This window comes from Scyliorhinus canicula, chromosome 25, assembly GCF_902713615.1.
Source record: "Scyliorhinus canicula chromosome 25, sScyCan1.1, whole genome shotgun sequence".
Classification (NCBI taxonomy): Eukaryota; Metazoa; Chordata; class Chondrichthyes; order Carcharhiniformes; family Scyliorhinidae; genus Scyliorhinus; species Scyliorhinus canicula.
The window spans coordinates 23510778-23536586 of record NC_052170.1 but is presented as its reverse complement, the minus strand read 5'-3'; the positions used below and the strand labels follow the sequence as shown (position 1 = coordinate 23536586).

At 49.6% G+C, this 25809-nt stretch overlaps 1 protein-coding gene across 2 annotated transcripts in view; it reads right to left on the bottom strand.

Moving 5' to 3' along the window:
- The window catches only part of LOC119957026 (EEF1A lysine methyltransferase 3-like), a 129097-nt gene that overhangs the window by 32479 nt on the left and 70809 nt on the right, over positions 1 to 25809 (bottom strand). For both annotated transcript variants that reach the window (XM_038784610.1, XM_038784609.1), the window contains exon 3: positions 2585 to 2696. In XM_038784610.1, the coding sequence (XP_038640538.1) occupies positions 2585 to 2696 (112 nt within the window). The remainder of the gene's footprint in view (positions 1 to 2584; positions 2697 to 25809) is intronic.

The window sequence follows — 25809 nt, the reverse complement described above, 5'->3', positions numbered from 1 at the left end:
AGTAGGGTGCTCTTTTCAAGAGCCGGTGCAGACTCGATGGGCCGAATAGCCTCCTTCTGCACTGTAAATTTTATGATGAATATATGATATGGGGCTGGTTTACCTCACTGAGCTAAATCGCTGGCTTTTAAAGCAGACCAAGGCAGACCAGCAGCACGGTTCGATTCCCGTACCAGCCTCCCCGGACAGACGCCGGAATGTGGCGACTAGGGGCTTTTCACAGTAACTTCATTGAAGCCTACTCGTGACAATAAGCAATTTTAATTTCATATCACAAATATGAGCATGACGTTTTCAGAAGCAGTGATGTTGAAGTAAAGGTAGAGATTGAGCAAGATGGTCTGGTAAGGTTGAACATTCAGATCAGGATCAAGGTTGTGTCACATTTTGCTCGGTCTACTGTAGCAGCTGAGGAAGGGGCCTTGAAATCAAGGACAAAGTTGCGTTGTTGGCAGGCTTCGATCATGGGTTAGGTTGAAAAAACTATGTCTCATCCGTGATTTGACAGATGGTCCAACAGCACAGTGGCAACAATTGGGTCAAAGCTGATGATGGTGTGAGAATTGTCAGCCTACATGCAGAAGCTGACCTGACACTGATGGATAATGTCACTGAGATCCTAACACATAGGACAGAGGGACCAATGCTAAACGTTCATAGTACGGTAGCACAGTGGTTAGCACAGTTACTTCACAGCTCCAGTGTCCCAGATTCGATTCCCGGTTTGGGTCACTGTCTGTGCGAGTCTGCATGTTCTCCCCGTGTCTGTGTGGATTTCCTCCGGGCGCTTTGGTTTCCTCCCACAGTCCAAAGATGTGCGGGTTAGGTGGATTGGGAATGCTAAATTGCCCTTAGTGTCCAAAAAAGTTAAATGGGATTACTGGGTTTCGGGGATAGGGTGGAGGCATGGGCTTGAGTAGGATTCTCTTTCCAAGGGCCAGTGCAGACTCGATGGGCCGAATGGCCGCCTGCGGCACTGTAAATTCTAGAATTCTATCTAAGGTGATCTCGTTGGGCAGCAAGTGGAGAAAAGAAGCTATGAGTCAACATATTTGTGTGAGAGGTTCTTCAGAATGGATTCACTCAATTGATACCTGGGACGGTGGATGGGGGGCGGTGGGGGAGAGACAGGGGTGGTTATCTTATGAGGAAAGATTGGACAGGCTGGACCTGTATCAATCTGAGTTTAGATGATTAAGAGGGGATCTGCAGAGAATCATAGAAGGAGGCCATTCAGCCCATTGTGTCTGCACCAATACTCCGAAAGTGCACTCTACCTAGGTCCACTCCCCTGCCCACCTTGACCTATCCCCTGAACCCCTTAACCTAACCTGCACATTCCTGGATGCTAAGAGGCAATTTTAGCATGGCCAATCCACCTAACCTGCACATATTTGGACTGGGAGAGGAAACTAAAACATCCGTAGGAAACCAATGCAGTCTCCCAAGGTCAGAATCGAATCTGGGTACCTGGCACTGTGAGGCAGCAGTGCTTATCACTTTTACACCACGCCACCCATCTTATTAAAATACATAAAATCTTGAGGGGACATAACAGGGTGGACTCAGAAAGGATGTTTCCCTCTCTGGAGAGAAGTTTAAAAATAAGGGGTCTCTCACCTCAGACATGGAAGAGGATCATGAATCTTTGGAACTCTTTTCCTCAGAGAGCGGTGGCGGCAGTGGAAGATTTTAATGCAGAGGTAGATAAATTCTTGACCAACAAGGGAGCCAAAGGTTATTGGGGTTAGGTAGAAATGTGGAGTGCAGACCACAGATCAGTTATGATCTTATTGAATGATGGAGCAGACTTGTCCACCAAATGGCCTACTCCTGCTCCCAATCCATATGTTTGTATATACTGAAAATGTAACACAAATGTGCCCGGGCTATGTTTATACAGCAATTAATTCTTGGTTCAACAGATACTAATGTTTTACTTCATTGTGTTAATGTTCAGATTCACAAGAATGGCAATTGTAAAGGGGACAACAATATATATTTCAGGAGGGGAGAGTGCCAACCAATCAGTACGCTCTTCTCATGCAGTATAAATTGTTGTTCTCCTACTCTTACAATTCTGACCTGATGAGTGCAAGATGAAAGCTTTGACAACTTGTCTCTTTTTCTTTCAAGACTGAGTCCAGGCGTTTGTCACTGTGCATAGTGATAGAACAGTACAGCACAGAACAGGCCCTTCGGCCCTCAATGTTGTGCCAAGCCATGATCACCCTACTCAAACCCACGTATCCACCCTATACCCGTAACCCAACAACCCCCCCCTTAACCTTACTTTTATTAGGACACTACAGGCAATTTAGCATGGCCAATCCACCTAACCCGCACATCTTTGGACTGTGGGAGGAAACCGGAGCACCCGGAAGAAACCCACGCACACAGGGGGAGGACGTGCAGACTCCACACAGACAGTGATCCAGCTGGGAATCGAACCTGGGACCCTGGAGCTGTGAAGCATTAATGCTAACCACCATGCTACCCTGCTACCCTGCTGATGTTAACATTGTAGTTGATTTACTCTCCTCACACCTACAGAGTGTTATCTCTTGACGTTTTCTTCACTTACCCAGCAGGATGGCAAGAATCCCCACCAGTCCAGTTCCCGCCCCCAATTCGATCACCTTCTTCCCAGAAAAATCAATTTGTTCGTTCTCAAAGTAGCGACAGAGAACTTTGCCCTGAAACAATATGTAGAACTAACATTAGAATTAATAAGTTCACCTGAAATATTTCACAACATTTCTGAAGGTATAAACCAAATACATGGTACCAGGAATGGCTTGGCGATCAAGATTAGGTAAAGACCCATTAAACCATTCCAAATATTGTGCAGCATAGTACCAAGGTGTAAGTTGATTACATGATTCCTTGCATGATATTTGTTATAACCTGCCTGATTACTATAGGCTGGGGACATTGGGGGTGTATTTTAGTTGAATAACATTATTAAAATACGGAAAACAGTACAACAAGGACGCTAAACACATGGCACCCCAGAACACACTTACACCCTCACCCCTTGACCAACAGCAGAGGAAAGGCACACCAGCCCAACTCACCGGAATAGGCCACTATAACAGAGAGCACAGCGGAGAGAGAAAGAACAGTCCACCCCCCCTCAAGAGGGGCATAATTCAGACCAGAATAACCCTGGCACATCATAAACAAAACAGTACAGAGCATATCAAAAGACAGAGAACAACACCACCAGCTGCCGAGGTAGTGCCTCCCCCCCGCCCCCTCCCTACCCCCGGCTACAGAGACCCACATCGGTGGAAGGGTGCTCCGAGCTGGCACAGGGGAGCAGAAGGAGAGAGAATATCCCCACCACCACCAGCATCAGAAGTGGCAGCAAAAGAAAACACAGAAAACGGGCAGAAACAGCGAAGACACCAGCCCAGACAGTAGACAAAAAAACCAATACAATAACCAAGGATATGAGCAAACATTAAACAACAATATGCAACAACACAAAGACACCGGACATTAATATGGCCTTCCAAACTTGAACTAGAAACAATCATTATTACACGGAAGCGGCCAACAGCCTTCAAGGACGTGGCATTACGGCCTCCAAGGTGTCCAGTTGAGATGATCCACCACCGTCCTCCTCCTGTAGTCACAATGTCCGGTCACCTGCTCCAGCCAGCCCCCGGTCCAGGCCACAAAAGTAGGAGCGGTGGGAACAATACATGGTTTCCAAACATAGAAACGGTAAACAGTCAGCAGTCCAAACAAAAGCAAATGGTTAATCAGTTCTTGAAGCATGTTGCAGTTGATTCAGGCCACAACCCTTCCTCACCGGCAGCCGAGCAGCTGACTTCCTCCCTCTCCTGCAATAAGGCATTCAGATGAACCAGCCACTACCCTTCTCTCTTCCTTCCTCCAAGAGTGAGCAGCAGTAGTCCATCAGACAAGTAGAAAGGGAGGCAAGCAGTTGTTAAATCCAGCCTCAGGCTGAACCCTGGCCAGGCCTTACCAGCAGAATATCCTGCCCCTCTCTCTCTCTCTCATGTTTGCAAATGCCTGCAGCAGTCTCTTAGCAATGGAATTGAGAGCCTCCACAGCCCATGTGTGCTCTATCCACAATCTTTAGTGAGTATGAGCTCCCCCAAGGAGGAGGGTGGGGAAATCATTAGCAGAGTTATCTGCATAAATAGAGCTGGCAAGTGTGGAACCAGCCAGAGAGAGCAGTGGTGAAGTGCTGCTACTGTTGTCTCTATGAAATCGTAAATAAAGTTATTTCTTTCAACTCTACAAACTCGTGCTGGATTCTTCGTAGCCCTCACAAAAATATTCAAACAATATCTGTTGTCATGGTTGGAATAAACTGACCCTGATTGGTTAGGTCACAAGAAGAATAAAGCAAGGCTTTATTAGATAAGAACATAAGAACTAGGAGCAGGAGTAGAACATCTGGCCCCTCAAGCCTGCTCCACCATTCAATGAGATCATGGTTGATCTTTTGTGGACTCAGCTCCACTTTCCGGCCCGAACACCATAACCCTTAATCCCTTTATTCTTCAAAAAACTATCTATCTTTACCTTAAAAACATTTAACGAAGGAGCCTCAACTGCTTCACTGGGCAAGGAATTCCATAGATTCACAACCCTTTGGGTGAAGAAGTTCCTCCTAAACTCAGTCCTCAATCTACTTCCCCTTATTTTGAGGCTATGCCCCCTAGTTCTGCTTTCACCCGCCAGTGGAAACAACCTGCCCGCATCTATCCGATCTATTCCCTTCATAATTTTATATGTTTCTTAAGATCCACCCTCATCCTTCGAATTCCAATGAGTACAGTCCCAGTCTATTCAACCTCTCCTCGTAATCCAACCCCTTCAGCTCTGGGATTAACCTAGTGAATCTCCTCTGCACACCCTCCAGCGCCAGTACGTCCTTTCTCAAGTAAGGAGACCAAAACTGAACACAATACTCCAGGTGTGGCCTCACTAACACTTTATACAATTGCAGCATAACCTCCTAGTCTTAAACTCCATCCCTCTAGCAATGAAGGACAGAATTCCATTCGCTTTCTTAATCACATGTTGCACCTGTAAACCAACTTTCTGTGACTCATGCACTAGCACACCCAGGTCTCTCTGCACAGCAGCATGCTTTAATATTTTATAATTTAAATAATAATCTTGTTTGCTGTTATTCCAACCAAAATGGATAACCTCACATTTGTCAACATTGTATTCCATCTGCCAGATCCTAGCCCATTCACTTAACCTATCCAAATCCCTCTGCAGATTTCCAGTATCCTCTGCACTTTTTGCTTTATCACTCATCTTAGTGTAATCTGCAAACTTGGAGACATTGCCCTTGGTCCCCATCTCCAAATCATCTATGTAAATTGTGAACAATTGTGGGCCTAACACAGATTCCTGAGGGACACCACTAGCTACTGATTGCCAACCAGAGAAACACCCATTAATCCCCACCCTTTGCTTTCGATTAATTAACCAATCCTCTATCCATGCTACTACTTTACCCTTAATGCCATGCATCTTTATCTTATGCAGCAACCTTTTGTGTGGCACCTTGTCAAAGGCTTTCTGGAAATCCAGATATACCACGTCCATTGGCTCCCCATTATCTACTGCACTGGTAACGTCCACAAAAAATTCCACTAAATTAGTTAGGCACGACCTGCCCTTTATGAATCCATGCTGCGTCTGCCCAATGAGACAATTTCTATCCAGGTGCCTCGCTAGTTCTTCCCTGATGATAGATTCCAGCATCTTCCCTACTACTGAAGTTAAACTCACTGGCCTATAATTACCCGCTTTCTGCCTACCTCCTTTTTTAAACAGTGGTGTCACGTTTGCTCATTTCCAATCCACCAGGACCATCCCAGAGTCGAGTGAATTATGGTAAATTATCACTAGTGCATTTGCAATTTCCCTAGCCATCTCTTTTCGCACTCTGGGATGCATTCCATCAGGGCCAGGAGACTTGTCCACCTTTAGCCCCATTAGCTTGCCCATCACTATCTCCTTAGTGATAACAATCTTCTCAAAGTCCTCACCTGTCATAGCCTCATTTCTATCAGTCACTGGCATGTTATTTGTGTCTTCCACTGTGAAGACCGACCCAAAAAACCTGTTCAGTTCCTCGGCCATTTCCTCATCTCCCATTATTAAAACTCCCTTCTCATCCTCTAAAGGACCAATATTTACCTTAGCCACTCTTTTTTGTCTTATATATTTGTAGAAACTTTTACTGTCTGTTTTTATATTACTCTCATAATCTATCATCCTCTTCTTTATAGCTTTTTTAGTAGCTTTCTGTTGCCCCCTAAACATTTCCCAGTCCTCTAGTCTCCCACCAATCTTTGCCACTTTGTATGCTTTTTCCTTCAATTTGATACTCTCCCTCATTTCCTTAGATATCCACGGTCGATTTTTCCTTTTTCTACAATCCTTCCTTTTTGTTGGTATAAACCTTTGCTGAGCACTGTGAAAAATCGCTTGGAAGGTTCTCCACTGTTCCTCAACTGTTCCATCAAAAAGTCTTTGCTCCCAGTCTACCTTAGCTAGATCTTCTCTCATCCCATTGTAATCTCCTTTGTTTAAGCACAAAACACTAGTATTTGATTTTACCTTCTCACCTTCCATCTGTATTTTAAATTCCACCATATTGTGATCGTTCCTTCCGAGAGATCCCTAACTATGAGATCATGAATCAATCCTGTCTCATTACACAGGACAAGATCTAGGACCGCTTGTTCCCTCGTAGGTTCCATTACATACTGTTCTAGGAAACTATCGCGGATTTATTCTATAAACTCCTCCTCAAGGCTGCCTTGACCAACCTGGTTAAACCAATCGACATGTAGATTTAAATCCCCCATGATAACTGCTGTACCATTTCCACATGCATCCGTTATTTCTTTGTTTATTGCCTGCCCCACCATAACGTTACTATTTGGTGGCCTATAGACTACTCCTATCAGTGACTTTTTCGCCTTACTATTCCTGATTTCCACGCAAATTGATTCAACCTTATCCTCCATAGCACCGATGTCATCCCTTACTATTGCCAGGATGTCATCCTTAAATAACAGATCTACACCACCTCCCTTACCATCCACTCTGTCCTTCTGAATAGTTTGATATTCTTCCATGGAATGTGGGTGTCGTTTGCTGGGCCAGCATTTGTTGCCCATCTCTAATTGCCCTTGAACTGAGTGCTGTCTTGGCCATTTCAGAGGATCAACCACATTACTGTGGGTCTGAAGTCACATGTAGGCCAGGCCAGGTAAGGACAGCTGATTTCCCTCAAGGCCATTAGTGAACCAAGTGGGTTTTTAACAACAATCGACAATGGTTTCATGGTCATCATTAGACTTTTATTGAATTCAAATTTCACCATCTGGAGTGGCTGGATTTGAACCTAGGTCTCCAGAGCATTACTCTGGGTCTCTGGATCTTTGGTTAACTAGCCCAGTGACAATACCACTATGCCACCAATTCTGCACATCTCGGAGAGGGCATCAAATGAAGTTTTGTTGCTGGAGCTTAGGAATAAAAAAGGGATAGCCACATTGTTATGTGTTTATTATAGACCCCAGATAGTCAGCGGAAATTTGAGATCAAATATGTGCGCATGTCGCAGAGTTGTGTAAACATAACAGGTTACTTCCATTAGGTAATTTCAAATTTCATTGTGTTAAGGGCTTAGATGGAGTGGAGTTCTTAAAATGTCTACAGGACAACCTTTTAGCTCAATATGTAGAGGGTTTAACGAGGGACTGTGCAGTGTTGGACTTCATTCTGGTGAATGAAGTGGGACAGGTGGTTGATGTGTTGGCGGGATAGCATTTTGGTGACAGCAACCACAACAATTTAAGTTTGTTATGGACAAAGAAATAGACAAGTTGCAAATAAAACTTTTAGATTGGGGGAGAGCGGATTTAGTAAAATAAGGCAGGATCCGGCCAAGGTAGACTGGAAAGAGTTATTTGTGGGGAAATCCACAGAAGAAGAATGGGGAGCATTCAAATGGAAATGGGGAGGGTACAGGCCCAACATGTTCCCTCTATGGTAACAGGCAGCAGTAACAAGCCTAGAGAACCATGGATGACCAGAGACATGCAGGATATGATGAGAAGGAAAAGAGAGGCTTTCAGCAAGTACAAGGAATACAAATCAACGGAGGCATTAGTGGAGTACAGAAAGTGCATGTTGGAGCTGAAGAAAGCAATTAGGAGAGCAAAGAGGGGTTATAAGAAAACTCTAGCTGGTAAAAGCAGGGAAAATCCCAAGATATTCTCTAACAACATCAATGGGAAGGGGATAACCAGGGAAAGAGTAGGACCCATTGGCGACTGATGCACTATTAATCACGACAAAGACGAGAGTAGTGGAATAATCGAGGCTTTATTGAGCAAGGATGTTGTGCCTCCTGTAGCTGCTACCAGAATGGCTGCAGCACTGGCGAGCACACACATTTATACGGCGCCTATTGGGCGGAGCTAGCAGGCAGGGATTTACCCATGTACCTCTAGTATATGTGTCTTACCGTCATACATATAATACTGCTAGTGGGGAATACCACATTCACCCCCCTGTTAAAAAAGTCCGGAGTGGGTGGTGGAAAAAGGTTACAAGTTCAATCTGTTGGGGGCCTTGACCCTCCTCTGCGATCGCCTCAGTCCTGGTGGTGATGTGGGCGCCGACTTGGTCACCTGTGACTCTGGGAGCGTGTTGTTCACGTCACCCCTGTGTGGAACCAGTGGGAGGGCGGGAGGTTCGCTAGGGGGAGGGTGAATGGCGCCAGGGTGAATGAGGCAACCGGGGGGGGAGGGGTGTTTGTCGGGTCAGGGGCCGTGGGTGGGGATCTGGAGGAAGACTGTGGCCTGGCGCCCGTCGGGGTGCGCCATGTAAGCGTACTGCGGGTTCGCGTGTAGAAGGTGGATCTTTCGACCAAAGGGTCCGACTTATGGGTCTGCACATGCTTGCGAAGGAGGACGGGTCCAGGAACTGTCAGCCATGTTGGGAGCAAGATCTCGGAGGTGGTCTTCCTGGGGAAGGCAAAGAGACGTTAATGGGGGGATTTCATTAGGCGCGGTGCAGAGGGGCAATCGGATGGAGTAGAGCGCATCAGGGAGGACCTCCTGCCAGCGGGAGGCCGGGAAATCTTTAGACTGCAGGGCCAGCAGGACTGCCTTCCAGACTGTCCCGTTCTCCCTCTCCAACTGCCCGTTTCCCCGGGAGTTGTAGCTGTTCGTCCTGCTCGAGGCAATGCTCTTGCTGAGCTGCAGCTGACGCATCTCCTCACTCATAAAGGAGGATCCCCGATCACTGTGGATGTAGGTAGGGAAACCGAACAGTGTGAAGATGCTGTGTAGGGCTTTAATTACCGTGGCAGAAGTCATGGGATGGCGAAAGGGAACCGGGAGTACTCATCAACCACGTTCAGAAAGTACGTGCTGCGGTCAGTGGAGGGGAGGGGCCCGGAGTCGGTCCACTTGTGTGCTAGCACATGTACCGCGGGATAGGGCGTCAGGGGGCTCGTTGAGCTTCCCGGGGAAATACAAAATCTCGTAATTATAGGTGGAGAGCTCGATCCTCCACCTCAAGATCTTATAGTTTTTGATCTTGCCCCGCTGTGTATTATTGAACTTGAAGGCAACCGACCATTGGTCAGTGAGGAGAGTGAATCTCCTGCCGGCCAGGTAATGCCTCCAATGCCGCACAGCTTCCACAATGGCCTGGGCCTCCTTTTCGACAGAGGAGTGCTGAATTTCGGAGGCATGGAGGGTGCGGGAAAAGAAGGCCACGGGCCTGCCGCCTGGTTGAGGGTGGCGGCCAGAGCTACGTCTGATGCATCGCTCTCGACTTGGAAGGGGAGAGTCTCGTCAACCGCGTGCATCGTGGCCTTGGCGATGTCTGCCTTGATGCGGTTGAAGGCCTGGCGGGCCTCAGCCGTCAGAGGGAAAACTGTGGAATGAATGAGTAGGCGGGCCTTGTCCGCATAGTTAGGGACCCACTGGGCAGAGTAGGAGAAAAACCCCAGGCATCGTTTCAGGGCCTTGGGGCAGTGGGGGAGGGGGAGTGCCATGAGGGGGCGCATGCAGTCGGGGTCAGGCCCCAGAACTCCATTTTCCACGACATAGCCAAGAATGGCTAAGCGGTTGGTGCGGAACATGCATTTTCCTTATTGTACGTGAGATTAAGGAGTTTGGCGGTCTGGAGGAATTTTAGGAGGTTAGCGTCATGGTCCTGCTGATCGTGGCCACAGATGGTGACGTTATTGAGGTACGGGACGGTGGCCCGCAGTCCGTACCGGTCAACTATTCGATCCATTTCATGTTGGAAGACCGAGACCCCATTAGTGACGCCGAAGGGAACACTAAGGAAGTGATAGAGGCGGCCATCTGCTTCGAACGCAGTGTATTGGTGGTCCTCCGGGCGGATGGGGAGCTGGTGGTAGGCGGACTTCAGGTCCACTGTGGAAAAGACCCGATACAGCACAGTCTGATTGACCATGTCAGATATGCGTGGGCGGGGGTACGCGTCAAGCTGCGTGTACCGATTTATGATCTGACTGTGGTCAATGACTGCTTCTACCCAGTCTTTACTACTACCACAGGGGGCTGTTGCTGGCCTCAAAGACCCCTTCCCGCAGCAGCCGTTGGATCTCCGACCTGATGAATGTCCTGTCATGGGCACTGTACCATCTGCTCCTGGTGGCAATGGGTTTGCAATCCGGGGTGAGGTTCGCAAACAAGGAAGGTGGATCGACTTTATGGGTCATGAGGCCGCATACGGTGAGGGGGGGGGGTAGGGGTCCGCCGAATTTTAAGGTTAATCTTTGGAGGTGGCACTGGAAGTCCAGGCCGAGTAACAGGGCAGCGCAGAAGTGGGGGAGGATGTAGAGCCGGAAGTTGCTAAACTCTACGCCTTGGACGGTGAGGGTCGCGATGCAGGACCCCTGGATTTCCACAGAATGGGATCCGGAGGCCAGGGAGATCTTCTAGCTGACAGGGTGTACCGTGAGGGAGAATCGCCTTACCGTCGTGGGGTGGATCAAGCTCTCTGTGCTCCAGGAGTCAAAAACGCAGAACGTCTTGTGCCCATCGGTTTCACCGTTGACGTTACGGTCGCGAGGTTGCGAGGCCAGAACTGGTCCAGAGTGATCGAGACGAGCTGCGGTAGATGCTGTGAGGACCTGGGCTGGTCAGCGATGGTGGAGGTAGCGGCAGGCGATGAAGGGCTAGACGAGCTTCCAGGCGAGCAGGGGTCCTGAGGCGCCATCCAAAATGGCGCCGAAGATGGCGGCGCCCACGGAGCGCACATGGTGGGCGGCATCAAAGATGGCGGCGCCCAAGGGCCGCACGTGGAGGCTTGCGAGGAGGGAAATGGCGGCGCACGTGGAGGGTGCAGGGATGCTGGGACGAGAAACTGCGGCGACTGGCCGGGCCAGGCACAGAAACAAAATGTCCCTTCTTTCCGCACTCGTTGCAGGTTGCGCTCCGCGCCGGGCAGCGCTGCCAGGGTTGTTTGTTCTGCCTGCTAAAAAAAATAGCATTTGGGCCCCCCTGGGGTTGGCTGGCTGCCACGCGGCGCAGGCTTGCGGTGAGCTGGAGTCGGCAGCTAGTGGGGCCCACGATGCCCATGAGGGTGCCGTGCGGTCGGGGGCGTACGACTAGACATTACGGGAGGCCATTGTTAACGAGTTCGCGAGCTGCCTAATTCCCGCAAGATCAAGCATACACCCTACCAATAGGCGCTGCCGGACGTAGCAGACCTCATGCCCGTAACGAAGGCGTCTCGGATTAAAAATTCTGTGTGCTGGACTGCCAAAATTGCCTGGCAGTCACAGTTCCTCCCCAGGATGTGCAGGGCACGCCAGAAATCGTCCAGGGACTCACCGGGGAGTTGCTGTCTCGTGGACAGGAGGTGCCTGGCGTATAGTTGATTGACTGGCCGAACATAATGTCCCTTCAGGAGATCCATTGCTTCGGAGTAAGTGTGCGCATCCCAGATGAGAGGAAAAATGTCAGGGCTCACCCGTGAATAAAGGACTTGGAGCTTCTGTGCGTCCAAGGGTTCCTCAGTGGATGTTTGGAGGTAGCTTTCGAAGCAGGCTAGCCAGTGGTCAAAAGCGGACGTAGCGTTGGCTGCTTGAGGTAGCAGCTACAGAAGGCACTGCACTATCAATTACCACATAGACGAGAGGTTGAATAATTGAGGCTTTATTGAGCAAGGATGTTGTGCCTCCTGTAGCTGCTACTAGAATGGCTGCAGCACTGGCGAGCACACACATTTATACGCCGCCTCCTGGGTGGAGCCAGCAGGCAGGGATTTATCCATGTACCTCTAGTATATGTGTCTTACCGTCATACATATAATACTGCTAGTGGGGAATACCACAGGGACCAAGGGGAAAATCTGTCGGTGGAGCCTGGGGACATTGGTTGGGTGTTGAACAAATACTTCACATCTGTCTTCACCCAAGAGAATGAGGAGGTAAATATGGAACTCAGGGAGTGCGACTGTGAGGTTCTTGAGCAAATTGTCATGGGGAGTGTTGGCGGGCTTAAAAGTGGACAATCTCCAGGTCTGGACGAATTGTGCCCCAGGATGCTGTGCGAGGTGAGGGATGAGATTTCAGATGCACTGACCCAAATTTTCAATTCCTCTTATAAAGTTACCCTGTATCCCATGTACCAGAGGACTGGAGAACAGCAAATATGGTCCCACTATTCAAGAAAGGTTGTAAGATAAGCAAGGAAACTACAGACCACTGAGTCTCACGTCAGTGGCAGGGAAACAATTAGAGAAGATTCTGAAGCAGAGAATCTATCTGCACTTGGAGAGGCCAGGTTTGATCAGGAATAGTCAGCATGGCTTTTTCAGAGGGAAGCCATGCCTAACAAACTGTCTGACAAACAATCTGGAACCAGTGTTCTAGCAAAGAGGATAAATAGGGTGGTCAGTAGGACTTTAAACTTCTGAGTTGGGGGGAAGGGAAAGTGAAAGCAACAGGGAGCATGGAGTTAAATGGCAAGATACGCAGGAGGATAACATGTAGGCAGGTGGATTTAAGCTTGAGGCAGACTAGGAATTCAACAAAAAGGAAGGATAACTTTGGACATCTTAGGACTTCCAATATCTGTAATGATAAGAAAGTTAGCATTAAGGTACTTTACCTGAATGCTCGTAGCATTTGTAACAAAGTAGACGAACTAATGGCACAGATCATCGTGAATGATTATGATGTGGTTGGCATCACAGAGACATGGCTGCAGGGGGTTCAGGACTGGCAGTTAAACATCCAAGGATATACAACCTATCGAAAAGACAGGGAGGTGGGCCGAGGGGGTGGGGTTGCCTTGTTAGTTAAGAACAAAATTAAATCTATGGCACTAAACGACATAGGGTCAGATGATGTGGAGTCTGTGTGGGTAGAATTGAGGAACCACAAAGGCAAAAAAACCATAATGGGAGTTATGTACAGACCTCCTAACAGTGGTCAGGACCAGGGGCGCAACATGTACCGGGAAATAGAAATGGCATGTCAGAAAGGCAAGGTCACGGTGATCATGGGGGACTTCAATATGCAGGTGGATTGGGTAAATAACGTAGCCAGTGGATCCAAAGAAAAGGAATTCATGGAATGCTTACAAGATGGCTTTTTGGAACAGCTTGTCATGGAGCCCACAAGGGAGCAGGCTATTCTGGACCTAGTGCTCTGTAATGAACCAGACTTTATAAAAGATCTTAAAGTAAGGGAACACTTAGGAAGCAGCGATCATAATATGGTTGAGTTCAGTCTGCAGTTTGAAAGAGAGAAGGCAAAATCGGATGTAATGGTGTTACAGTTAAATAAAGGTAATTACGAGGGCATGAGAGAGGAACTGGCGAAAATCGACTGGAAGCAGACCCTAGTGGGGAAGACAGCAGAGCAAAAATGGCAGGAGTTTGTATGCATAATTGAGGACACTGTACAGAGGTTCATCCCCAAGAAAAGAAAGATTATCCGGGGAGGGATTAGACAGCCATGGCTGACAAAGGAGGTCAGGAAATGTATCAAAGAAAAAGAGAGATCCTATAAAGTGGCCAAAAGCACTGGGAATTCAGAAGATTGGGAAGGCTACAAAAACAAACAGAGGTTAACAAAGAGACAAATAAGGAAGGAGAGGATCAAATATGAAGGCAGGCTAGCCAGTAATATAAGAAATGATAGTAAAAGTTTCTTTCAATACATAAGAAACAAACGACAGGCCAAAGTAGACATTGGGCCAATTCAAACTGATTCCGGAAGGCTAGTGATGGGAGACGAGGAAATGGCTGGAGAACTTAATAAGTACTTTGCGTCTGTCTTCACAGTGGAAGACATGAGTAATATCCCAAAAATTATAGAGGGTCAGGGGGCTGAGTTGAGTATGGTTGCCATTACAAAAGAGATGGTGCTAAAAAAGCTAAAAGGTCTTAAAATTGACAAATCTCCTGGCCCCGATGGGCTACACCCTAGAGTTCTGAGAGAGATGGCTGAAGAAATAGCGGAAGCGTTGGTTGAGATCTTTCAAAAATCACTGGAGTCAGGGAAAGTCCCGGACGATTGGAAGATCGCTGTTGTAACCCCCTTGTTCAAGAAAGGATCAAGACAAAAGATGGAAAATTACAGGCCAATTAGCCTAACCTCGGTTGTTGGTAAAATTCTAGAATCGATCGTTAAGGATGAGATTTCTAAATTCTTGGAAGAGCAGGGTCGGATTAGAACAAGTCAACATGGATTTAGTAAGGGGAGGTCGTGCCTGACAAACCTGTTAGAATTCTTTGAGGAGGTGACAAGTAGGTTAGACCAGGGAAACCCAGTGGATGTGGTCTATCTGGATTTCCAAAAGGCCTTTGATAAGGTGCCACACAGGAGGCTGCTGAGTAAGGTGAGGGCCCATGGTGTTCGAGGTGAGCTACTGGCATGGGTTGAGGATTGGCTGTCTGACAGAAGGCAGAGAGTTGGGATAAAAGGTTCTTTTTCGGAATGGCAGCCGGTGACCAGCGGTGTCCCACAGGGTTCAGTGTTGGGGCCACAGCTGTTCACCATATATATTAATTTAGAACAGTACAGCACAGAACAGGCTCTTCAGCCCTCGATGTTGTGCCGAGCAATGATCACCCTACTCAAACTCACGTATCCACCCTATACCCGTAACCCAGCAACCCCCCCTTAACCTTACTTTTTAGGACACTACGGGCAATTTAGCATGGCCAATCCACCTAACCCCGCACATCTTTGGACTCTTAATGATCTGGATGAAGGGACTGGGGGCATTCTAGCGAAGTTTGCCGATGATACGAAGTTAGGTGGTCAGGCAGGTAGTGCTGAGGAAGTGGGGAGGCTGCAGAAGGATCTAGACAGTTTGGGAGAGTGGTGCAGGAAATGGCTGATGCAATTCAACGTGAGAAAATGTGAGGTCTTGCACTTTGGAAAAAAGAATCCAAGCATAGACTACTTTCTAAACGGTGAGAAAATTCATAATGCCAAAGTACAAAGGGATCTGGGAGTGCTAGTCGAGGATTCCCTAAAGGTAAACATGCAGGTTGAATCTGTGATTAAGAAAGCGAATGCAATGTTGTCATTTATCTCAAGAGGGTTGGAATATAAAAGCAGCGATGTGCTACTGCGCCTTTATAAGGCTCTGGTTAGGCCCCATTTGGAGTACTGTGTCCAGTTTTGGGCCCCACATCTCAGGAAGGACATACTGGCACTGGAGCGTGTCCAGCGGAGATTCACACGGATGATCCCTGGAATGGCGGGTCTAACATATGATGAACGGCTGAGGATCCTGGGATTGTATTCATTGGAGTTTAGAAGGTTAAGGGGAGATCTAATAGAAACTTACAAGATAATACATGGCTTAGAAAGGGTGGACGCAAAGAAACTGTTTCCGTTAGGCGAGGAGACGAGGACCCGTGGGCACAGCCTTAGAATTAGAGGGGGTAAATTCAGAACAGAAATGCGGAGACATTTCTTCAGCCAGAGAGTGGTGGGCCTGTGGAATTCATTGCCGCAGAGTTCAGTGGAGGCCGGGACGCTAAATGGCTTCAAGGCAGAGATAGATAAATTCTTGATGTCGCGAGGAATTAAGGGCTACGGGGAGAATGCTGGTAGGTGGAGTTGAAATGCCCATCAGCCATGATTGAATGGCGGAGTGGACTCGATGGGCCGAATGGCCTTACTTCCACTCCTATGTCTTATGGTCTTATGGTCTTATGATTGGATTTTTTGAGCATGTGACCAGGTATGTAGATGAGGGTAGTACAGTTGATGCAGTTTCCATGGATTTCAGAAAAGCGTTTGACAAGGTTCACATGGGAGACTTATAAAGAAGGCAAATGCACATGGGATACAGGGTAACTTTATAAAGTGGATTCAAAATTGATTTACTTGGAGGAGACAGAGGGTGATGACAGATGGCTGCCTTAGTGACTGAAACCCAGTGTCCAGTGGCGCACCACAGGAATCTGTGATGGGGCCCCTATCGTTTATCATTTATGTAAACATAGGTGACTATGTTGGGGAGTAAAATCAGTAAGTTTGCAGATGACACAAAGATTGGCCGGGTGGGTAACAGTGAGGCTGAGTGTCTTGGGTTACAGGAAGATATAGATGGGATGGTCAAAGGGAAAGAAAAGTGGCAGATGGAATTTAACCCTGAATAGTGTGAGGTGATACACTTTGGAAAGAAGTATTCAATGAATACTGGGAAGTTTTGACGAACAAAGGGACTTTGGAGCGTTTGTCCAGAGATTTCCGAAGGCAGACGGGCAGGTTAATAGGGTGGTGAAAAAGGCATATGGGACACTTGTCTTTATCAATTGAAGCATAAATTCCAAAAGCAGGGAGGTCATGTTGGAGCTGTTTCGAACTTTGGTGAGGCCACAGCTGGAGTGCTGTGTGCAAATCTGGTCACCATATTATAGGAAGGATGTGATTGCACTGGAGGGGGTGCAGAGGCGATTCACCAGGATATTGCCTGGGATGGAACATTTCAGTTGTAAAAGGAGGTTGGAGAGGCTTGGGTTGTTTTCGCTGCAGCAGAGAAGACTAAGGGGTGAACTGATCGAGGTGTACAAGATGGTGTCGAAGGGAGGTTTAGACTTTTGGGTAATTGAGATCAGTTTTGGGAAAGGAGAAAGCTGTTTAGAAGAGATGGGCTTCATCTGAGCCATAATGGAACCAATCTCCTGGCGGAGGGAGTAAATAGTGTAGTGGGGTGGATTTCAACTTGTAAGGCATGGGGGTGGATTGACTAATGGGCCTGATGTTTTAGAAGTACCAGTGAGGGCAAAAGAGAGAAGATGGCAGTAGGGAAAAGGAAGACAGAGAAGTCTTAAGTGTTGACAGTGAACAAAAAATGGTTGCCTCCTGAAGGGCAAAAAGAAAGAAGGGCTCTCTAGGAAGGGTTAAATTGTATGTGTGCAAATACACGGAGAATAGTGAACAAAATTGGGGAATTGGAAACAGAAATTGCTCCAGGGGCATATGACATATGACATAGCATTGACAGAAACATGGCTCAAGCCAGAACATAACTGGATACTTAACATCCCAGGTTCTAAGGTTTTTGGTCAGAACAGGGTGGGTAAAACGGGAGGAGGTGCAGTCTTGGTCAAAGATAATATCATAGCTCTTGAACAAGATGCAGTTCCTGAATTAGAATCTTTCTGGTTAGAGGTGAGAAACAGGAAGGGAGCAGTGACCTTGGTTGGTATTTACCATTGACCTCCAAATAATGGGAAGGAAGTGGAATGAGCATTTCTAGGCATTTTATGGAAACCTGCAGGGCAAGTAGATTTGTGATAGTTAGCGATCTCAATTACCTAAGAAGGACTGGGAAACGGGTAGAGTGTGGGGCACGGAAGGGGAGAAATTCCTTCGGTGTGTGCAGAAGAATTTTCTCGAACAGTAAATTTCCAGTCCTACCTGTTGTGTTAAACACACTGAGATAACACGGGCTGCAACTGGATGCAGCTATGACTGAAATAGACTCCAGACCTTGAAGTTAGTTCAATTTGATTTATTGAACCTGTCACACAGTTACCTCAGTTCTCTATGAGTTCGACTCTCTGCTAACCTGAGTGTGATCTCTCTGTCTGACTGAACCAGACTAGCTCTTAGCCACGTGCTGTATGCGTTACATGATATATACACCGGACTCACTCTGCAGATGTCCCTGGTGGAAAGAGGCGGAATGTGAGTACCTCGTGCCTTTTATAGTGGGAAACCATCCCCAAGTGTTCTGCTTGCTGATTGGTTATGTCCTGTTCTCTGTACTCATTAGCTGCCTGTCTGTATCTCATTATGTGCATATTTGCACATCATGACATCTCCCTTTTTGAAATGTATTTATGCAGCTTATGTGGACGTATTTACATGTGTAGGCCGAAAAACTAACGTATTTACATGAGATGGCAGATAGGAACATATGTACACATGAAAATAGGTGAATAGTGTGCGAAACCAGAACATAGCAAACAAAACAAATGTTCATAAGTCCAGTCTCTGGGGCTTGTGTCTGATCCTGGTCGACTGCCAGAGAGGTGGTGGTTGGGACGACGGTGCCTTGATAGGCGGGATTGAAGCCTGACTGATGGCCTCGTAGTTCGAGGTGTCAGGAGGTGGCACAATAACAGATGGAACAACAAAGAATGTGGTTGCGGGCGGGCAACTGTGCGCAGTGCCTGTCTGTTTTGCTGCACAACAGAGCCATCAGCCATATGCACAACGTACAATCGAGGAGCAGCCTGTCGGACAACAACCGCTGGAGCTGACCAGCCTCCATCAGGTAGCTTGATCCGAACAGCATCCACCGGGGACAGCACAGGCAAATCGGTGGCATGAGCATCATAGCCCTGCTTTTGCCGGTCCCTGAGTTTCTGCACCTTCTGCAGCACCGGGAGGTGATCCAGGTCGGGCATGTGTATGGCTGGAAGTGTCGTCCGCAGGTCCCTGTTCATCAGGAATTGAGCCGGTGACATGCCGGTAGGCAGAGGGGTTGCCCTGTACGCAAGCAGCGCAAGGTTGACGTCAGAAGCGGAATCCGCAGCCTTGCAGATGAGCTGCTTCACTATGTGCACCCCTTTCTCAACCTTCCCGTTGGACTGCGGGTAATGTGGGCTGGAAGTGACGTGATGAAACTGATATAGCTGGAAAATCTTGACCACTCTTGGCTTGCCTGGAGAACGTCTCCTTACAGGCCTTGATGACGGTCTTGGATGTGAGGTCCGAGAGCTTCACTACTTCTGGGTAGTTGGAAAAATAATCAATGATGAGCACATAGTCACAATCATTGGCGTGAAAGAGGTCGATGCCCACCTTGGACCACGGGGAGGTCACTATTTCGTGCTGCTGAAGTGTCTCCTTGCTCTGTGCTGGCTGGAAGCGCTGACAGGTCGGACAGTTGAAGACCATATTTGAGATGTCCTGACTAATCCCAGGCCAGTAGACAGCCTGCCTGGCTCCGCGCCTGAACTTCTCGACACCCAGATGCCCCTCGTGGATTTGCCGGAGCACCAAGCTCTGGAGACTGAGTGGAATGACAATGCGGTCCAGCTTGAGGAGGACACCATCAACCACCAGCTTGAGGAGGATACCATCAACCACCAGCTTGAGGAGGATACCATCAGGTCGTCCTTCACATTGAAGAATTGAGGGCACTGCCCTTTTTGTCAGCCATTGGTGAGGTGGGGCATGACACGCTGCAGAAGAGGGTCTTTGGCTGTCTCGTCGCGAATGCGGAGGTTGCTGGCCCAGAGCTGCACCTGTGATTTGATCTGTTGGATGAATGCCGGCAGGTCGGCAGGCAAGGTTATGGAGCGAGACAAGGCATCCGCAATAATTAGCTCCTTGCCAGGCATGTACACGAGCTCAAAGCCACACCGTCTGAGCCTGAGGAGGATGCGCTGCTGGTGGTAGTCATGTCGTTCAAGTCCTTGTGGATAATGTGGACCGGAGGCTTGTGGTCTGTTTCGACAGTGAACGTCATCAGATCGTAGACTTAATCATGGAACTTGAAAATTCCAGTGAGAAGGCCCAGGCATTCCTTTCCAATTTGGGCGTACCGCTGCTCGGTGGGGGTCATCGCCCGTGATGCTTAGACAACCGGTGCCCAGGATGAGGTGTCATTGCGCTGGAGCAACGCCGCGCCGATGCTTTCCTGGCTCGCATCTGTCGAGATTTTCATTTCCCTGTCAGGGTCAAAAAATGCCAGTAGAGGTGCAGTGGTGAGCTTGGCTTTCAGCTCCAACCACTCTGCTTGATGAGCTGCCTGCCACTCAAAGGCAGTAGACTTTTTCACCAGGTGTCTGAGGGCCGTGGTGTGTGAGGCCAGGTTTGGGATAAACTTGCCCAAGAAGTTCACCATTCCTCGGACGCACAGCACCGCCTTCTTGTTTTCAGGGGTCTTCATGGCTTCGATGGCCTTGACCTTGTCTGCCTCCGGACACACACCCTGCTGAGATATATGGTCACCCAAGAACTTCAGTGTGGACATGCCAAAGCAACACCTGGCCCTGTTCAGTTTGAGGCCATTGGCATGGACACGGCGGAATACCCGCTGGAGACGAGAGATGTGCTCTTCGGGGGTTGTGGACCAAATGATAACGTCGTCTACATATACACGAACCCCTTCAATGCCCTCCATCATCTGCTCCATGATTGTATGGAAGATCTCCGAGGTCGAGACAATGCCGAATCCATGTGATGCATCTAACTTTGTGAAAAACCGGGCTTGTGCCATCTCACTTGTTAGTTCATCCCGCTTCGGGATGGGGTAGTGTTCCCGCATTACATTCTGGTTGAAATCCTTGGGATCAATACAGATGCACAGCTCTTCCAAAGGCTTTTTTACACAGACCATCGAGCTGACCCAGTCAGTCGGTTCTGTGACTTTGGAGATGATGCTCTGGTCCTGAAGGTCCTTCAACTGCGCCTTTAGGCGCTCCTTCACTGGACCGGGACCCAGCATAGTGCGTGGACCACAGGCGTGGCATCAGGCTGCAGCAGGATCTTGTATCGATATGGCAGAGTGCCCATCCCGTCAAACACATTCGGACACTGAGCGGGGATGTCGTCAATGCCGGCTTGAAGATCCGCTTGGGGGAGGTCATTGTGTCGACCCACTGCACAAAGTTTAGCTGCTTGCAGGCATGTGCGCCAAGCAGGAAGGCCCTGTCTGGCTTGATGATTTCAAATCTTAGCCTAATGTGAATGTTCCTGTTGGAGACAAGCAGATGGCAGTGTGGTAAACCACTTTTGCACCTCTATTAGGTGATGGATGGTAGGACCTGTACTACAGGTACGTCGGTAGTCCCTGCCTGTTGGCTCCGCCCAGCAGGCAGAGTATGTGTGTGTCCTCCATGCTGCAGCCATTTTGCCAGCTGCTGTGGGAGGCCACACATCTTAGAGCAACTCAAGTCTTTGTGCAATTGATCGTGCATCAATTTATTGCTCTAAGATTTTCAAAAGATGGACCTCCGTATCAAGCCGGATCGCCTGCAGCTGGATCCGCAATCAAACGACTCCAAAAAGGACTTTCAGCACTGGCTAGCTTGTTTCGAGGTGGACATCAACTCGGCGCCCAGTCATGTCTCGAAGGCTCAGAAAATACAGATTCTGTACTCAAAGTTGAGCTCCAACGTCTTACCACTGATCAAGGACGCGTCAAACTACGCCAAAGCCATGACGCTTCTCAAAGAAAATTACGCTCTGAAGACGAACACGCTCTTCGCCAGGCACGTACTCGCCACTCGCTCTCAACTCCCTCGTGAGTCCATAGAAGACTTCTTGCAGGCCCTAATCCCACTCGTCCCGGACTGTGACTGTCAGGCCGTTAGCCAGCAAACCCCAGGGGTCCCAGATGTTACTTTTGCGGTCAGCAGAAACACCCCAGCCAAAGCTGCTTGGCCCGCACTGCCCTTTGTAAGGCTTGTGGCAAGAAGGGGCACTTCGCCATGGTGTGCCAGGCCCGTGCAGTCGCCGCTATCACCCCAACCCCCCTCGCTTACAGGCAATGGGCGCAACCATCTTCACCTCCCCGGACCACGCGCGGCCAGTGGGCGCCGCCATCTTCTCTCCCTCAGACCACACACGGCCAGTGGGCGCCGCCATCTTGTCCCCCTCAGACCAAGCGCAGCCATTGGCGCCGCTATCTTCCCCTCCGTGCAACACGCCCGGCCCATGGCCGCCGCCATCTTGTTCAACCCCCACCAAGTATGGCCCATGGGTGCCGCCATTTTGTCCTCAAGATCGCCCATGGGCGCCGCTATCTTGTCTCCCCCTCGGCACATGGGTACCCTAGTGTTCCAGAACCTGTGCCCCCTGGGCTCCCCATCATCCGACACCAGCAACGACCGACCACGACTCGCCTCAGTGACAATCGACCAGTCTCGTCCGCACAACCTGGCCACCGCATCGACCAGCGTTAACATCAACGGACACGTGACCTCTTGCCTGCTGGAATCAGGGAGCACCGAAAGCTTTATCCACCCCGATACTGTAAGGCGCTGCTCCATCGCGGTACACCCCGCCAACCAAAGAATCTCCCTGGCCTCCGGATCCCATTCCATGGCGATCCGTGGGTACTGTACGGTCACACTCATGGTCCAGGGCAAAGAATTCAGCGGCTTCCGCCTCTACGTCCTCCCTAATCTCTGCGCCGCCCTACTACTCGGCCTGGACTTCCAGTGCAATCTCCAGAGCCTAACCCTGAAATTCGGCGGGCCCCTACCACCCCTTACTGTGTGCGGCTTCGCGATCCTAAAGGTCGATCCGCCTTCTCGCTTTGCAAATCTAACCTCGGATTGCAACCCCGTCGCCACCAGGAGCAGGCGGTACAGCACCCAGGACAGGATCTTCATCAGGTCCGAGGTCCAGTGGCTGATTCGGAAAGGCATCATCGAGGCCAGCAACAGCCCCTGTAGAGCCCAAGTGGTGGTAGTTAAAACTGGGGAGAAACACAGAATGGTCATGGACTACAGCCAGACCATCAATCGGTACACGCAGCCCGACGCTTATCCCCTCCCGCGCTAATCTGATATGGTCAATCAGATTGCACAGTACCGGGTCTTCTCAACGGTAGACCTCAGATCCGCCTACCACCAGCTCCCATCCGTAAATCGGATCGTCCCTACACTGCCTTCGAGGCGGACGGTCGCTTCTATCACTTCCTCAGGGTTCTTTTCGGCGTCACCAACGGGGTCTCGGTCTTCCAAAGGGAGATGGACCAAATGGTCCACTGGTACGGTTTGTGGGCCATATTCCGTACCTAGACAACGTTACCATCTGCGGCCATGATCAGCAGGACCACAATGCCAACCTTGCCAAATTTCTCCAAGCCGCCACTCTCCTAAACCTCATCTACAACAAGGAGAAGTGCGTGTTTAGCACGACCCACAGCCATCCTCGGCTATGTGGTCTAGAATGGAGTTATGGGGCCCAATCCCGACCGCATGAGCCCCCTCATGGACCTCCCCCTCCCCCACTGCCCCAAGACCCTCAAATGCTGCCTGGGGTTCACGCCCAGTGAGTCCCAAACTATGTGGACAAGGCACTCCCACTCATACAGTCCCCCCATTTTCCCCTGACGGCCGAAGCACAACAGGCCTTCGCCCGTATCAGAGCCGATATCGCCAAGGCCGGGATGCACGCAGTAGCCGAGGCATTGCCCTTTCAAGTGGAGAGCGACGCATCAGACGTCGCCCAAACCGCCACCCTCAACCAGGCAGGCACACCCGTGGCATTCTTTTCCCGCACCCTTCATGCCTCAGAAATTCGGCACTCATCCATCGAAAGAGGCCCAAGCTATCGTTGAAGCTGTGCGGCATTGGAGGCATTACCTGGCCGGCAGGAGATTCACTTTCCTCACTGACCAACGTTCGGTAGCCTTCATGTTCAATAACACACAGCGGGGCAAGATCAAGAATGATAAGATCTTGAGGTGGAGGATCGAGCTTTCCACCTACAATTACGAGAATTTATTTCGCTCCGGCAAGCTCAACGGGCCCCCAGACGCCCTATCCCGAGGTACATGTGCCAGCGCACAAGTAGACCGACTCCGGGCCCTGCATGACAGCATTTCGCACCTGGGAATCACACAGTTGTACCATTTTATAAAGGCCCGCAATCTGCCCTACTCCGTCGAGGAAGTACGGATAATCACCAGCGACTGCCAGGTCTGTGCGGAGTGCAAGTCGCACTTCTACCGGCCGGACCATGAGCTCCTGGTGAAGGCCTCCTGCCCCTTTGAGCGCCTCAGCATGGATTTCAAAATGCCCCTCCCCTCCATCGACTGCAACACGTATTTTCTCAGTGTGGGCGATGAGTACTCCAGATTCTCCTTCGCCATCCCATGACGTCATCAAAGCCACAACCTTCGCTCTTTTCGGCTTCCCCGCCTACATCCACAGTGACAGGGGATCCTCATTCATGAGTGATGAGCTACGTCAGTTCCTGCTCAGCAGGGGTACCACCTCCAGCAGAACGACAAGCTATAATCCCCGGGGAAAGGGACAGGGAGGGAGAACGGGACGGTATGGAGGGCTATCCAACTGGCCCTACGGTCCAGGAACCTCCCGGCCTCCCGCTGGCAGGAGGTCCTCCCTGATGCACTACACTCCATTCGGTCACTATTGTGCACCACCACTAACAACACACCCCATGAACATCTTTTTGCCTTCACCAGGAAGTCCACATCCGAGGTGTCGCTCCCGACTTGACTCGCAGCTCCAGGACCAGTCCTGCTCTGTAGGCGCGTCGGACTCCACATGGCGGACCCGTTGGTGGAGAGGGTGCAATTGCTCCATGCAAACCCCCAGCATGCCTACGTGGTGTACCCCGTTGGCCAGCAGGATACTGTCTCCCTCAGGGACCTGGCACCAGCAGGTTCCACACTTACACACCCCTCCGGCGCAGCGGCACCCTCCCCTCCCCGGCGCTCCCAACATTAACTCCACCAGGACCATCCGTCCTCCCCTGCCCACGCCCGACAATGAAGAGGATTTCGGCACGCTCCCGGAGTCACCGAACATCAGACCTGCATCGGCATCACCGCCACCACTACATCGCTCCCAGTGGCACATCAAGGCCCCGGACCGGTTAAACCTCTAACTGGTCCACTGGACTTCAAAAGACATTTTTTTTACTCTCAAATATTGTAAATGTAAAACCCATTTGTTGTATATAGTTCTCCACCACCCCCGTCGGACTCAATGATAATAAGGGGTGAATGTGGTAAACCACTGTTGCACCTCTATTAGGTGATGTATGGTAGGACCGGTACTCCAGGTACGTCGGTAGTCCCTGCCTGCTGGCTCCACCCAGCAGGCGGAGTATAAATGTGTGTGCCCTCCATGCTGCAGCCATTTCACCTGCTGCTGTGGGAGGCCACACACCTTAGAGCAATAAAGCCTCAGCTGTATCCAACTCAAGTATTTGTGCAATTGATCGTGCATCAGGCAGGATCCCAATGCTGTGATGGTATTGCCGTTATAGTCCAGGAGCTGGCCGGCTGCTGGAAGGAGCTTGGGTGGCTTCTTGATGCGATTGAAATCTGCCTGTGACAGGAGATTGGCAGAAACACCTGTGTCCGGCTTGAACTGGATGGAGCATTGATTTACTTACATCACCGCACGCCATTCATCCGCAGAATCCACAGTGAGGATGGGCTCCGTGATGATATCTGTGAGGCATGTTCACATGTGGTGATGATGCTCACATGTAGGGGAACTCCAGGCAATCGTCCTCTGGATCCGTTGTACTGCCAGGATCAGAAT